A 16,600-nucleotide genomic window follows, 5' to 3' on the forward strand; every position below is an offset into this window, starting at 1 on the left:
AATCTAAATGCACCATAAATTTATATTTGTTAATCTTGATATTAGAACATTTAAACATTTCAAACTACATAAAAATATGACAAACAATATAAAATGGAAAGAAATTTGTTGACAACTTCCAAAACATCACTATTTCTTATAGTGCAATTAAGCAACAAAACAGCTCATTTAGCTCTCCAGAAAATGTAGTGTTTTTAGTGGAGTGTTATCAACAAAAATCAACACAGTCCCACACAATAATGTCTCCAATTTATTATCTTTTCCACAGTACAAATTCTTCACAAACCATAACTTCTTTGCTGTTATTCAAAGTCTGTAAACAAGGGCCTGAATCCCCACGTCCCCGACCTCAGTTTAAGCTTGTGAATGTAAGTCCTTCAATCAAGTTTCAACTCTTCCACGTGTGTAAGGAATCAAGAGCCTTCTCTCCTTAAATTATTTATATTTTATCATACAGCCTGCAATGCAGTAAATCACAGTGAAAGCCCTGGGAAAAACAAAACATGATCTTTACAGCAGGACTTGAAACTTTATAATATTAAATGCATTTAAAGAAGCTTCCCATAATAAAAGCGTGGGTTTTCATTTCCAGAAATCAAGTCAATTAGAAACCCTAGGTTCTACTTAAAAACCCTTTTTGATCTAAAAGTGAAAACAGTCCCCTATCCAGTCATTTTATAAACTCTATACAGTTTCACTTGCAGAGATTTTTTTTTTTTTCCAGTCTGGAAAACGGTAGTGCAATTAGTTTTACTTTGTTTAAGTCATTTAGTCCAGGATGTAAATAGCTCTGTGGAAAGATAAGAAGATGGTGTGGTAAACAAGAAATTTTTGCAAGCCCATGCTGGCTTACTAGTCCATTAAAGCTTGTAAGTCCATAGTGGCTTTCAACAAAATGTTGTATATACATCACTAATAACAAAGCAGAAATAAATAGGCAGAAATGACTGTAAACTGTCTCATCTCTTAATGATTTTTCAGTAATAACTGGCTTGACAAATTGATTAGTCATTTAAATAAGCAGACAGTAGACAGTTCCCTTGGGACATTCCACTATGGCGCCCAGTCTGGAAAGCCCCACTGGAATTACAGCCCTAAAATTAAAACAAAAAAGGGGGAGTGGAGGATGGGAGATAAAAGTTCAAAGATGCCACTTGAATAAATTCCATCAAGTCAGCCAGTTCACTTAGATTTCTTCTTAAAAAGGCTTTTAATTTTTGATGGCTTTTTGCTTTTCTCTCCATTATGACAAAGATCGTGCGGGATGCTGCTTATTCTGGCAACAGGTGGGGCTTCCTGAACGGGTTTACTGTCGTTGCTGGTGGAGGAACAGGACGTGTGGCGAGGTTTAGGCACCGGGATGCCACTAGAAAGCTGGTTCATGCTACAGGATTTCTCCAAGATGCCATTGTACACTTTGCTGGCAGGACTGAAGATCATGCTCTTCGTTTCTGTCAGACCTACACAATCAGGAGAACCCCGAGAGATATCTGCAGTTATGGGTGAATCTCCTCGGGATGAATCCTCTAGAGAGAGCTCATCTCTTGATATCTTTCGAGGAGACAATGTTTGGTATATCTCAAGGCTTGAAGGAGGAGACTGTTTCCTTCCAATGGAAGAATTTAAGGAGTCACATTCGGAGGCCGTGTCTGGCACTTCCCTGGATGAGACAGAGACAAAGGTAAAATTTTAAATCAATATTTTCTAACACTACCAGCAGACATGCTCACTAATTCTAACTAAAACAACTTCTATTTTTTTAATCTATCAAAATGTAAAAGGGAGAAATACTAAAATTCTACACACATTCTGATAAAATTAGATTACTATTTTAAATAATATAACTTATCAAAACTCAATGTTTAATATTTAACATACATTATTAATAATGAAATCTTCCAATCTAAGAAACATAACTCATGTTACATCTTTCTTCAATTGTCAGAGAAATGAAAATGTTTATAAAGTTTACAGATTTTTTTTCATCTCAGCTACTTTGGTGTTTTGTTTCAATACTGAGTAGTTTTCTTTCTAAATCACATAGTTGACATTATATATTCTAAAATACGAGCTTTAATCACTGTCTCTCCCTTTATTTTTTAGTTATTAAATTGATGAAATTTAGCTTCCTCAGGAAGGAAGAAAGGAATATATTAAGCTCAAATGGAAGTTCTCCCAAGTTCAGAAACAGGAGAAGGAAGCTGAAATACAATTGGGTGTGGGGGGGGAGGGGGAGAGGCAAAAATCAGTGATGTCACCCTATTTTTTTAAGAAGCAGATAGTCAATAAATTCTCACAGGTTTATTCCTTTGTGATTTCCCCTCTTCACAAGAGAGAAGAGATAAGGATAAGAAAAATAAAGCTCACAACCTCAAGGCCCATGAACAGGAGATGCTATCAGCCATTCCTGCAAACTATCCCTCAAATCCAACCCTCGTCACTCCCACACTGCTACACTCCCACGCTGCTACCGTCCCTTTTTGCTGAAGTACCGCGAAGTCACCTCAGTGATTGCAAGGGAATCCTAACTGATCTCCCTGCTTCCCTTTTTGTTCCTCCCTCCGAGCTACTTCTCTACACAGATGCAAAAGGGTTTTTAAAAACTTGGAGCACATCATTTCCCTGCTCAAAACTTTCCAATCCTTCCTCCCCTCATCAGGCTGAAATCCAAAGACCTTGCCGAGTCCACGGAGCCCGGTCAGATCAGGGCCACGGCTGTGGCTCCAGCCCGCAGGCCCCACCACTTTCCGGGTCATTACACTACAGCCCCCTCTATGCTTCCCCACCCCCAGGCCAACCCTGTGACTCCCGCAGGGCTGTGCACTTACTCTTCCCTCTGGCTCCTATTGTCCTTCCCTCCATCGCTACAGGGCTTACTGCTCCAGGTCACTCAGATCACTGCTCAACTGCTCTCTCTCCAGAGACGCTTCCCTTGGCACTCTGTCCACAATAGTATTCTCTTTCTTTTTACCTGACTTTAGTTAGCATCCCAGAACATCCCACTACCTAAAACGGTATTTTATATTAACTTCTTATAGTCAGTTTCTCCAGAAGAAAGAAAACTTAATGAGGACAGGGAGTCTTCCTACCTTCTGCATTCTCTGCACTGGAAGAGGGAGTGGTAAGTTCACGGTGGGTATTTAATAAATATGTGATGAATGAATGAATGAGTGAATGAACGGGAAACAGACGAAAGAAAAGAAAAAGAGAAAAGATCTTGGATAATGACTCACTTATTTTTGTATGTACCACACGGGATACAAATATTGTTCCCTCTACGAAAGAAATGATTAAGAAATAAAAAGTAGAGTCAAGATAAAAAGTAACTGGCAGAAGAAGAGAAGGACGAGAGCTGAAGACAGAAGAGAAAGGCAAGGGCCCATATAATCATAACGCACCAGCTAGAACAAGGCCAGAGCCTTGCCTCACTTGTCTTGGCAGCTCAAGTTATTAGCAAGTACACAGAACACAGCGAGGAACTAAGTTCATATTTATAGAATAAACGAACTGAATGATCTCTCCCCTTGGATGACCTGTGGTTACTATCATTATTCACGTAGTGATATTACTTCTGATATGTTTTTCATGTTAATACCTCATTTTAGATCTATATCTTACTCAACGTATTTCATCATTCCTATGTAATTCACTCACACATGTCTGTGCAGATTGTTTCTATTACACTACAAGCTCTCAGAAGGTACAAAATCCCCTGGGCAAATAAAGACTTAAATGATGATTTCATACGATACAGTTCCATGTGCTGCATCATTTCTAAGTGCTTTTACAATATGACAACGGGGAGTGCTAACAGAGGACAAGAGGAAGTTCAGACAAGAAGAAATGACTCAGAAATCAGTTACTGGTAGGGGCTTTTCTGTTAGCTTCTTTTTGGAGTGGATATCCATTAATTATAGAGCATATATCACTGTTCTCTGAAGCTGTTCAGCTTCCAGCGCCAGAAGCTGATTTAGTTACAATTTTATAAATCTACTTTCTACTCTGCTATGTGGTTTGGCTGCTCGGTGTGTGAAATTCTAAGCTAGGTTAAAAATATTTCAAAAACCGGTCTCTAAAATCTAAATAATATGTGAAAAGAATACTGATCTAAGTTAGGAGAACTAGACCTTCCTGTCCTGGTCCTGCCATTAATCAGCCGCACAACCTTGGGCAAATCACTTAAATTAACCAGGTCTCAATTTCCTTGTCAAAGTAAGAGAATTTGATTAATCTCTGAAATTACTCCTCCTTCTAACATCCTAATTCCAAAACAAGTAATAATCTGAAGTGTTGCTTCTTCCACAGAACTAGTCAGATTGGAGTGTAGGTATAGTATAATGTCTGACCCTTAAAATGTCCCATTTTTTTCTAGAACATATATTCTTTGGAATGTTAAAGTTAATTATGTGTACTATTTATGTTATATTTCTTTTTTTCTCACAGTGAGGTACAGGTGTATTCATGTCAGTTTAATGCCTATGTAACAAGACAACTCAAGGTAAGATTTAAGTGAGTGTATAATGTACATAATGCATAGAACATAAAAGATCAGTAAATAGTAAATATTATTACTATTGCTATTTTGTAAGGATTCTAGTGGTTCATCATGTAAGAGACTAAAGAGGAGGAAAAGTTTTCTGAATCTAAATTCTCATATTTACGAGCTAGCTGTGAATTTCTGACACTATTATTTGAAATGAAGACTAAACATTTCCACAAATGCAAAAATTCTATTGGACAGCGGAACTCTAGAGTTTTCCTATTAACTTCCATAAGCCACACAAAATTAGTTCTGTCACTAAAGCTGTCTTATAGGCGACTATAGTTATATTGCAGAGGTTATACAAAAAAGCTAATCAGAAAGTGCTGCCCAAGCAAAGCTGCATCAAATTCTCCAACTCTAACGAGGACACAAACCCTGGACTATCTCCTCAGGAATATGCTCTAATGATTTTGGCTATTTGTAAAATCTACTTTACTAGTAGATAAAACAATTATGTATGAAAATTATTATTTGATGATGATGCCAACTAAAGAATCACACGATAGAGAAGAGCCACAAAAGGTCACTGAGAGCATCGAGCCCCCTCCCTTTGGTTTTGTTTCTCACGTGAGGACAGGAAGACTTCAAGGCTGCATGGCTATGATGTGTGACCAAAGTCAGAAACCGGCGCTGGTTTTTCTGTCACTTGAAACCCCACTGCTCCTAAAGAGGAATGTGGTTTGGAAGGAGATCCTTAGTTGCAACGGGTCTTATGGAGCATGGTGGTCCTCAAGCTGGACTAGAACACGCTGCTGCTATACCCATTTTATACAAATTCCTACATTTTCTTACATCTTTGGCATTTGATATTTCCTGTTTGCTAGTAAGTACTAGCACAAAACAGAAAAAAAATCATTAAGTGGCAAGAAATATTGTAAAAACTCGGTCATATTTAATGTTTCTTTGTGTATATTTAAGTTCATGCTTTTGTATTTTACATATAAAACTATTCATAAGACAAATTTCTGTCCTGAGACTTGAGTCAGTTGTGTGCAGTGGTCTCTAAACAGTTATATGTCAAAATATCTGCACTGTGGTGGGCAGAATTCTAAGATGGTCCCTAAATTTCTAGCCTTGGTGTACACACATATATTCTCCTAGTTATTCCATCAAACACTGATAGAGATGCTGCTATGAAGGCAGTCTGCAGATGTAATTCTATCTTATAGATAGAATTATCTTAATATACAGATCTATCTTAATATACAGAGATTACTATCCAAGTGAGCCGTTTAAGTTGGGTCCAGAGATTAGAGACGGGGCAAGTCAGAGATTCCAAGCAAAGAAGGGACTTGACAGAAGGGACAGTTTTTAGTGTGGGCTTTGAAGATGGAGGCCCGTACAGCAAGGAATATTGTGCAGCCACTAGAACTGGGAGGGGCCCCCGGCTAACAGCCAGTGTGGAAACCGTGACCTCAGTGCTATAACCACAGGAACTGAATTCTCTCCCAACCAAATGAGCCTTGGAGCGGCCCTCAAGCTCCAGAGAAGAACAAAGCCTGGCAAACACCTCGATGTTAGCCTTGTGAGACCCTGTGCAGAAAACCTGGCCAAGCCACGCCTGGACTTTGGCATACAGAACTGAGAGCTAATGAAGGCATGTTGCTTAAAACCACGCAGTTTGTGGTAACTCGTTATGCAGCAGAGAAACCGAAGCCAGCGTGTCGCTCCTCCCCACCCACGCCCACCTCCCACCCAGCCAGCCCAGCATATATTGCAGTTGGTTCGCTGCCAATACCATTGCTTTTCAGCAGAGAAGTAAATGGCCTCTTCCTCCTCCTCGTTTCGATAAAGCACAGGACAACTTGACACGGAGAGGATATCAGGGTCAGGGGAAGGCAAGGAGTGCTGCGGGTGCTGCGGGTGCTGGGGGTGCCGGGCGTGGGCCTGGTGCGGCGTGTGAGGAGGGAGCGGGGCGCGCGGACACTGCGGCGAGGCCGGCACGATGCTTCGACGGGAGCGGCACAGGCTGCTGCTTCGGGCGAGCGGCCCCGCGGGCTTGGCCACGGTGCCTGGAACCAAGCAGAAAAACACACACATGCTCGTGAGACCAGTGCCGCTTCTAGGCACAGCGCAGGGACACACATCAGGGACCTGCCGCTACGAACACGCCACCGCGGAACAGGCCTGCACTATCGTCACCGTCCTCCATCCCCTGGACTGCTTCCCAGAAAAGTGAAGAAATACAGAATTAAAAAGGAATAAAAATGAAAACAGGTCTAGAAAATAAACAGAAGAGAACATAAACCCATGAGGCTCTAACATCACATTTGACATTACTAACCATAAGGCTTGAAAATTTGCCTAAGATGATAAATCCTTACGTTTAAAAACCAATATAGCATAGTTTTACGGAATCTGTACTTTGTAGCAAAACTTTTTGTGAACTTTACCATTAAAAGAAGAAAACTATCACTAAAAAAAAAAAATAAGCTGAATTTTTCAACAGGTATCTCTTAAGACAGTGTGACTTACCTGAACCTGAAGTTTTATTTTTTTGCCATGTTTCAAGTTTCAATGTAAATTCTAGTTAGTTAACATATAGTGTAATATTGGTTTCAGGAGAAATTTAGTGATTCATCACTTACATACAACACCCAGTGCTCATCACAAGTGTGCTCCTTAATACCCATCACCCATCTAACCCCCCCCCCACCTCCCTCCATCAGCCCTCGGTTTGTTCTCTATCACTGCCTGCCTCTAAGAAATTTTAAATCAAGTCATTGAAATATTGTCTCCCAGCCAGTTAGGCAATGATCATACCAAAACTTGTTTCCTGAACACTGATTACTATGGAACTAATCAGAAGTCTTAGATCTTCTTGTTTCTGCTACCAGTCTTAGTCTAGACCCATGCTGGTAGAAAACTTCGGCTGCCACACCAGAACATCACGCTGGTGGCCTTCTCACACCCCAACACTCTGTAAACCCTCATTCCTACACCCTTCTATACAAATGTGTTCCTTCTGAAGCTCACACCATTAAGCCATGTGGGTCTACCATCTCTCCTCCACTAATCACTTCCCAGTCATTCTCTTACCAGTTGACCCAACCTATCATCAAACTTGGGCAATCTCATTTATAAATAAGACCTTCCAACACCTTAACCAATCATGGTTTCCCCTCATCTCAAGACATCTATGCCACTACTCACTCTCCAACTTTGTCCTGCTGTCATTCAGCATTGCTCCATTTTTGATATTACAAATCAAGACAGACAACTGAGATTCTGACCACATTTCTACCTTTCTAGTTCACACATTCTGCTCCTTCCACTTGTCTGTCCTATTCTCTACCCAAGTTCAAGTACCTAACTCTACTGATTAGCCCTTCTATTGCCTTTATATTCAACTTCTTTCTACTTTCTACTTCCCAACAGCATTTAAAAATCAATGCTGCAACAATAAACCTAAAAAACAAACCGATAAACAACAGCAGCAACAAAAAACCCTCCTCTGTCTTCAGATTGTTTTTCAACTGATATAACCTCTCTTCCCTTTTATGAAGAATTTTGTTACTTTCTCCACTACTTCACCTAACTCATTCATCAAAGAAAGTGTAAAGTGCTCACATACAATTTCGCTGCAACTGTTCTCAACAAAGTCACAATGTACTTCCTTGTTGCTAAATTCAACAGATAGCTCAATCCTTCCCTGACTTTGGCCAGCACCTGTCATTGATTATTACTTTGTCCTTCCCTTGACTTCTCTAAGCACATTCACACACTGTGCTTTTATACAACAGAATAAAGAAAAATAATATAAGTGATCTCCTCAAACTAGGCAGGAAAGATTTGGTAAAATTTAACAGCCACTGATTTAAAAGAAAAATCATTCTTAGCAAAATAGGAATAAAATTAATTTCCTTAACTTAAAAGCAATCTACCAAAACACAGAGCAAAAAATAAATAAATAAATAAAAATCACATTTCACGATGAAATATTGGAAGATTTCTCTTTAAAGTCAGAAATGCCTTTATTGCCTACAATCACCATTTTTACTCAACATTTTACTGAAGGTCTTAGACTGGAAAAAAAAAGGGAAGAAGGCATTAGGACTGACAAGGAAAAAACAACTTATTATTATTGCACACACAAAAAAATCCAAAAGACTCCTGAGAGAATTCAGTATTTCTGTATGTGAGATCAGTTTAGCAAAGTCAACAGCAGTTCCCTTCACATCGGCAACAAGCAATTTGAAGTATAATTTTTTTAAGAGAGGTAATGTGTAACTACAAAAAAAAAAAAAAAAAAAAAACCTATGGGGTATCCAGAAATTAATCTTTTTAAAAAGATGCACAAGAACAGTACAGAAAAAATTTAAAATTTTAAAGACATAAAAGCAGATCCTAATAAATGAAACTTATGAATAACAACTTTTCCCAAATATATCAATACATTCAAAGAAATTCCAATAAAAGCTCAATGGAACGTCTCATGGAATTTCATAAGCTAATCCCAAAATTCATATTGGCCAAGAACAGCAATTCTGAATTTGAGTAATAAGGGAAGGTTTAGACCTATCAAACCTCAACACTTACTATAAAACTATAAACAGCAACTAAAGCAGAATGGAACCAATGGAACAGAACAGAGAGCCTGGGCACACATGTGCACCAATGGAGAGATGTGGGGTTACAAACCGGCAGGGACAGAGCAGGAGCGAGAATGGGCAACTGTTTGTCCATACATCAGGAGATATATTTAGATTCCTATCTCACAGTACAAACAAAAATAACTTCCAGGTAGATTAAAAGACTAAGGGATTAAAGCAAATCTAAAACACTTTTAGTAGAGCAAACAACAATCTATCATCTTCTGAAAAAGACATAAAAAGCATAAATCAGTTTCATAAATTTGTCATTAGAAACATTTTTTTTAAAAACCTGGATGATTAAAGAAGAAAATAAACAGTCGAGTAAAAAAGAAAAGCCAAGGCCTGAAAGCTATCTGCATCAAATAACCAGAAAATATTAAAACCAACTCTCCCAGATCAGTAAGGAATCTTGGGAGAGATTCCATAGTAGGAAACGAGCAACTCAGAGAGGAAGAAATCTGAATGACAAACACCAATAAATGAACTGGAACATCTCAGTAGTCATCGAGGAAATAAAAATTTTAATCACCCTATGGTATCATATCACACCCATTCAAGTTACACAACAAATAAATCAGATCATTCCAAGTATTGGTGAGGATATGGGCAGACAAGCACTCTTACAAACGGTGGGTGTATAAATGAACAATCATTTTGAGAGCAACCCGGCAATGACTAGCAACAGCCCTCCCAAGGACTAAAAGTGATCCATTTTCTAGGTGTTTACTCAGAGAAACACTCAAAGTTATGCACAAAGAGATAAAGGTAAAGTAAGGATGCTCGCTGCAGTATTGTCTGTAAAGGCAAGAAAGTACAAAGAACCTATCTCAGTAGAAAAATGGATTAATAAACTGTGGTTTATGATTATAATGAATAGATACACTGTGGTTAACTCGTATTAATGAGTTACAGTAAATTTAATGAAGCTGTATATGAACATGGAAAATTTCTATAACATAGTGAGCAAAAAGAGTTGCAAAACATTACCTAGAGTTTGATAGCATTTATGTAAATTTTTAAATAACGATTATATCTATTGTTTATAGATATATCTGCAAGTAATAAAAGTACAACAGGCTTTAGAACAATACACAACTTCAGAAGAGTAGGAAGGGGAGGCCATGTGGTTTAGCTATATGTATAATAATTTATTTCAGAAAAAGGGATGAATAGAGCAAAATGTTAAAATTTGTTTATCTTTGTAGTAGGTGAGCATTTAATTTTCAGTACTTTTAAGTACATTTGAGGACTTTATAATAAGAAATTTTAAATAAACTGCTACCACATTCCCACTATGAATATTTAGCAGATACTATAAAAGTAACAGGAAAAAACTATCATCTCTTCTCCTACCCACAATGAGCTAAACTTTGATAATATTTTCCCTATATTTTTCTTCACACATAATTAAACACAGATAATATTATTCTGTGTATAGTTTTACAATCTTTTACTTGGCTCTTAACATACCACAGGCATGTTTCCCTGCCACTATTTCACACTTACAGAATTTACACATACGCACGGTACAAATTTAAAACTTCTCAGAGGGTACATAATAAAGAGGTCTTCATCCTACTCTAGACTTTAGTCTGGCTGCCAGAAGTTCCTCATTTATCAGCTTTAGAAATTATGCTTTTGCAGCAAAGCAGAGTGGAGTATCACGGCTGTGCCACTGGGTGGAGGTGGAGCTCTCAAAGTGTAATCTTTGGCAAGAGTTTTTTTCCAAAGATAATAAATTTGGTCACAGAACTTCTAAATCATAATACTAAATTAAAATCAACTCACTTTTTTCATATTTCAAATTTCTCCGTATATCACAATCACTGAAAACTTAGATAATTATTCACATATATTTTTGTCCCATCAAAAAGAACTTTAAAAAAAGGAAAAGAAAAAGAACTAGTTAACTTACGGAATACATCTTCATGCATATGGACACTGAAAAATTATGGATTCTCAGGAGGAACTATGACTTTAAAAAGCTATAGTTTTCAAACAAAATCATATATTTATGAATCAGTGTTGCATTTGGCAAGCTTAAGGGCATACAATTCAAATAAACATAAGCTGACAATATTCAAAGAGCAGAGCTGGCCTAGATCTAGGTATAACTTTGCACCGTAACTACCTTGCAGCATAGGACAAGTGAGATGAGCGAGGTCACACATTTCAGGATTCAATGCATTTATTATCTGTCCTGTCTTCTCTACTGTGTTAAGAGTTTAGTGCCTCCCCAACTGACTTGCCTCATCTCTCTGCCATTAAACCAGAGAGTTACAGCCACAGAAATAAACACAAACGCGTAGTCATTCACTATTTATTTGCAAATTTAGGGCTTTATTTCATAAAACTGTTCTAAAAATTAGAACCCTTGGGCGCCTGGGTGGCTCAGTTGGTTAAGTGACTGCCTTCGGCTCAGGTCATGATCCTGGAGTCCCGGGATCGCGTCCCGCATTGGGCTCCCTGCTCGGCAAGGAGTCTGCTTCTCCCTCTGACCCTCTTCCCTCTCGTGCTATCTCTCATTCTCTCTCTCTCAAATAAATAAAATCTTTAAAAAAAATAAAAATAAAAAATAAATATTAGAACCCTTTGTAAATCATAACATCAGGAAAAATGTAATTGGATAAAAAAATTCAAACTGGAAAATGTTTATATATCATGACTGATTTGTCTTAAAACTAAAACTTCTATCCAAGTTTTCAACCAATCAATTATTAAATTTTGCTTTCCATTCTTTGGAATCTTGTTCTATCTACAGTTTCAAAAAGGTCCCAAAGATTGGGAAAGCGAATCAGCCAGGCAATAACAAGGGTGAAAAAGTTTTTCAAATGATTTCTAACTCTGCAAAAAGTCCACATACTTATTAATAAATTCTAAAAACAGTTAACAAAATCCAAAATATTTAAATTTTACCTTCCTACTAAAACATACTCCTTACAATGTAAGACTTCAAGGGATTTTTATGTTTAATTTTTACATATTGTTTTTACATATTTTACATGTATGCTTATTTTATGTTTTATGTTTATAGCATAAACAAGGCAACATAAGAAAACTGTACATTTTAAAACCACCTTTGGGAGGAGCTCTACTTTCTAGCAACAACAACAGAAGGTTTTTCTAAACATAAGCACAGTTTAATTCTGTTTAAAAGTAAACTGAGCCAGTGCTTCATGAGTTACAACACAGCAGGATAAACTAAGGATAGAGAATTGAAAAAGCAAAACAAAAACCCCATGCCCATTGAGAACGGTAACTGAACTTCAAATAAATCACAGACTGGCTCAAAGTCACACAGTTGGTTAGTCAATGGCACCAAGATCTTCCCCTAATTTTTACTTTCTACTATAGATTAAGCTGCCATTTGAAAGGATATTAACCCTCAAAGCTCGGCACTTCGTTCATACAATATCTAGCATGTATAATGCGTTACTATATGTGTATGTATACAGACACACACCTGATATATTCTTCTCACATAGTAAAGATAAATTATTAACCACAAAAGGAAAAAAGAGAATATAACGAATGAACAAAGTTTTCATCATAGGTTTCAAAGTCAATGATTCATAAAAGGCATGTAGAAAATTCCTTTAAAAACTGTACCAACTCTCTTTTTTGAACTCACCACTTACCAGGAAACTGTGACACTATTGGGGGTGTGTCTTCATCTAAATCATCAACTCCTCCAGCAATTGGATAGGGGGGAATGGAGACTCTGGGCATCACCACCCAGCTGTGATCAGAATACAGGGAAGAGGTCAGGCTGGGGAGTCCCGAGTTATGGGCTATCTGAAAGCCACAGATCTTCTCAATCTGTTGCCAGCGAAAAAGTCGTTCTCGTAAACAAGTTGTCAACTCAGAGAGCGCTTTCCTGGAAAAGCCAATGTAGGAATTACTTGTTGCATCAAAGAATCTTTATTATGGCACTAAAAAGCAGGGCAGCTACATGAACAGACCATGGCAATTACCCATTCTTAAAATTAGTATAGGTTATGTAATTACACATGCTTAAATTGACAAATTAAGATATAAACTGCTTATAAATTACACATTTCAACAGAATACAGGTAAACTGATAGCTAAAATAACATTCTTACTTTGCTTCCAGAATTTTGTGATCTACCTCATCTAGGGAGGAGCTATGCGCAACATGCAGAGTCCCAAACACCGTGCTTCTTTTCTTTTTAATTTTCTCTGCCTAGAAACCCAAGGAGAGAGAAAATAAGGGTAGGTTTGGAAAAAAACACACATATACTAATGAAGTTTGTTTTGAATATATTAATAATCATAAAATCAGTGGAAAATTATATTAGCCAAAATAAAGCCCTAATTTCCAAAAAAGAAAACAGATAAGGGTGAAAGCATGCTTTCCTAAGCCAATCAATACAATTCAAAACTTTGTTCTGGAGAATTTTTCTCTTATTTTGATGGTTCAGAAAGACCTAATCTTCTATTAAAACAAAATAACATTACTCGTATGCTACTGCAGTGAGGTGTTAGTGAGTGAACTGAGCTTTTTTTTTTTTGCTAGAAATCAGATTAAAACTTAATCTCATTTCACACAATTTAATAAGAGTCAGACATTAATTTCTAGTAACTACTAACCTGAATCAGATATGAAGCAGCAACCTAGAGGAGAAAAGCTCTGTATAAAACATTTATGACAATGATAATAGGGATGATTTTTAAATGACACTAAGGTCATTCTGAAAGGTATACACTTCTCTAAATAAGGTAATTTTACTCTACAACCTATGACTACGAGAGTCAATTTATGCAGTAAGTTCCAATTCACAAAAAGAAGCTACAATAATACAATTTTTATTCAGACCTTTGTATCTCAATTGGTTAATCTCTTTAGAAATTTATTAGGTTTTGAAATATAATAGAGTACCTCATCCTTAGCAATAGCTAATTGCATTTCAGCATTTTGTCTTTTAATATTGTAGTACTGTACTTCTACTTCATGTGTTAACTGAAGCCATTTTTGAAGTGCATCTGGAACAGACCAGCTGCTTCGGAGTTCAAATTCTTTTTCAGCCTTTTTTAGAGCCATTCGAACCTGTAAGGGAAGGAGGGGGGAGAGGGAAAGGAAGGGATGAAGAGAAGGTTGGGGGGAAGATGGAAATGGAGACAGAAAGAGAGAGAAATTTGTTTTTTTAAAGAAGATATTTAAATTAAGATACATCTTAAGAAATTAAGATTTCACCAAAATTAAGAGAAAAAGCAATTTTAATTATGCTCCTTGTATTTTAAAATCACAAAGTATAAAAATATATTTCTAACATTAAAACTAGAGCTGAAATTTCAAGTGCATCTTAACCCACAAAGCAAAGCTGTAAAGCCCAAAGGGTAAAAGGGGCTTACATATATCTTAAGTTGCATTATTTAGTTTTTAACAGCCAGACTCAGTGTACAGAAGAAAATTCCAGACACATACAAACTAAAATGGATTATATTCTTCTCGTAATGTATTTTTTTGTTTATGGAATAGAATATAAAGAAGTATCCAAAATATGGTGAATACCTGCCCTACTACCCCTTCTACTATTCCCAGGAGACATTACTGTAAGCCATTTAACTATACATTCACTTTTTAGAGTAATGATAGTGTTTTTCGAAGTTTTTTTATGACACCTTCTTTATGGTTAGTTATTTCTCACTGTTATAAGCACATCTGTCTGTTACAGTCTGTTTCACCCACTTCTACTTAATTCGCTGCTTCTAACATACCAGAAAGTAGATAAATCAGCATTTGCAGACCATGTGTAAATTTCAAGAAAATAGATTCTGAGTGAGACTCTACTTGATTTTTCCATGAGAAACTATGCATAGGCTTCAGTGTCAGGATGTCAAAGTCTTCCTTCGAGCTGCCCTTTAGGGGAGCCAGACAATAAATAGTTAGAGAACTAACATGCTTAGTGCATCAGCTGGTATTAAATGCTAAGGAAAAAACTCTTAAAGAAAGCCTAAGAAAAGAACACAGAAAGAAGAGACAATCCATTCTAGATAAGATTCACTTAAAAACTAGCAAGAGCTCAAGCTAAAGATGTGTAAAGATATGTGATGGAATATAAGGAATTATGAACACACACTCAAGACCTCCAAAGTCATGAATGCACTGTGGAGCCTCCTGCTTCTGGAGCACCACACCTGCAAATTATTTTCCTCAAAGCTAAGTAAAGTAACTAAAAACTCTACTCTTCAACTCACATGCAGAAGAATGTCTGATCTGAACAAACACAACTAATTTAAATAAACTGTATTGTGTGCCAGAATAAACTAATAAGAGTACTATACACAAGTTTCTTCTGATAAAGAAATAGAACAGTTGTGAGATAGTGCAGAAAGAAAATTATGTTTGAGAAGTATTTTTTTTAAACTCCAAAATTAGAAGAAAAAAAATTACAATGGGACACTAAGTACAGACATTAAAAGTAAGGGTAAGATCGCTTACTTACTTACTCCGCCTACTCACTAAAAACAAATCCTAAGCAACATGTGCCTGACACATTAAACTGTGCAAAGCGCTTGGGACAATACTGTGTTTAATAAAATGGCTGGGTAAGCCGTGTGGCGTCCCTGCTAATCTTTCAGGAAGAGAGAATCTGAGGTCAGGTCCTATGACATGGAGTTCCATACAACACTATAATGTATAGCTTAGCAGGCCCTCTTTCTCACAAGATCTTAAAGCTAAAATTTATATACAATTTTCATTGTCAAGGAACTACACAGAGAATCTATCTCAAATTTCACTCAAGTTTTTCTCTTTAATCATAAAGATTTTCCTTATTATGTTTATTTCCCCTAAAATAACTCAATGAACACATTTAACACAGAACTGGTATATTTCTACCATTAACTGAGGCTGAACAATGTTTTCATTGACTGTCAATGTTTCAAAATTTTGGAAATCCTGACCTTCCAATAACAGCAACTATTTTAACTATTTTCTCTGCTATTATTCATAAGTTTATCATCTGACCTAAATTCTAATCCTTAGTTTGAATTACACTGTTATTTACAGAGGAATGGATGCAGAAAAAAATGAGTAATTAAAAGCTTTTGCAAATGATGAATTATTAAATTGTTTACAAATATAATTATTTACACAATATTCGTGTCTCAGGAATAAAACAGCAATAAGTAAAAACATGGTATCCAAACCCTAAATACCTGAAAACATGGCTCTGGACCCAACTTTATGATTATTACCCTTGTGACTTTCACCACTTCTTCACTTTCTGATCTGAGGTTTATTGTCTCATGTAGAACAGGCATATAGTATGACTTGTCCTGACTTTGGTCTTCTTGAAACTTTAAGAACAAAATAATTTATGTGAAAAGTATTTAAACCATACAAAATATGAAGCGGTACTATTATTCACCCCAAAGTTTTTGTTTTAGGGAAAAAATAGCACCACTATACAATATATGTGCCTGATACTCCTGATTT

General features: G+C 36.8%; 1 protein-coding gene across 4 annotated transcripts in view; it reads right to left on the minus strand.

Annotated features, from left to right (window-relative positions):
* Positions 1–232: 232 nt before the first annotated feature.
* Positions 233–16,600, minus strand: part of STIM2 (stromal interaction molecule 2) — a 142,709-nt gene continuing 126,341 nt past the window's right edge. For 3 of the 4 annotated variants that reach the window (XM_088021225.1, XM_028088134.2, XM_088021226.1), the window contains exons 8-13: positions 14,039–14,206; positions 13,750–13,773; positions 13,242–13,342; positions 12,777–13,015; positions 6,282–6,555; positions 233–1,660 (exon numbers count right to left, since the gene is read on the minus strand). In XM_088021225.1, the coding sequence (XP_087877351.1) occupies positions 1,183–1,660; positions 6,282–6,555; positions 12,777–13,015; positions 13,242–13,342; positions 13,750–13,773; positions 14,039–14,206 (1,284 nt within the window). In that variant the 3' untranslated portion in view covers positions 233–1,182. The remainder of the gene's footprint in view (positions 1,661–6,281; positions 6,556–12,776; positions 13,016–13,241; positions 13,343–13,749; positions 13,774–14,038; positions 14,207–16,600) is intronic. The other variant, XM_028088143.2, reaches the window with a different exon arrangement.

This window comes from Eumetopias jubatus, unplaced genomic scaffold (genome assembly GCF_037043125.1).
Source record: "Eumetopias jubatus isolate StellerSeaLion01/CBP00866 unplaced genomic scaffold, mEumJub1_p1.0 scaffold_2, whole genome shotgun sequence".
NCBI classification, from domain to species: domain Eukaryota; kingdom Metazoa; phylum Chordata; class Mammalia; order Carnivora; family Otariidae; genus Eumetopias; species Eumetopias jubatus.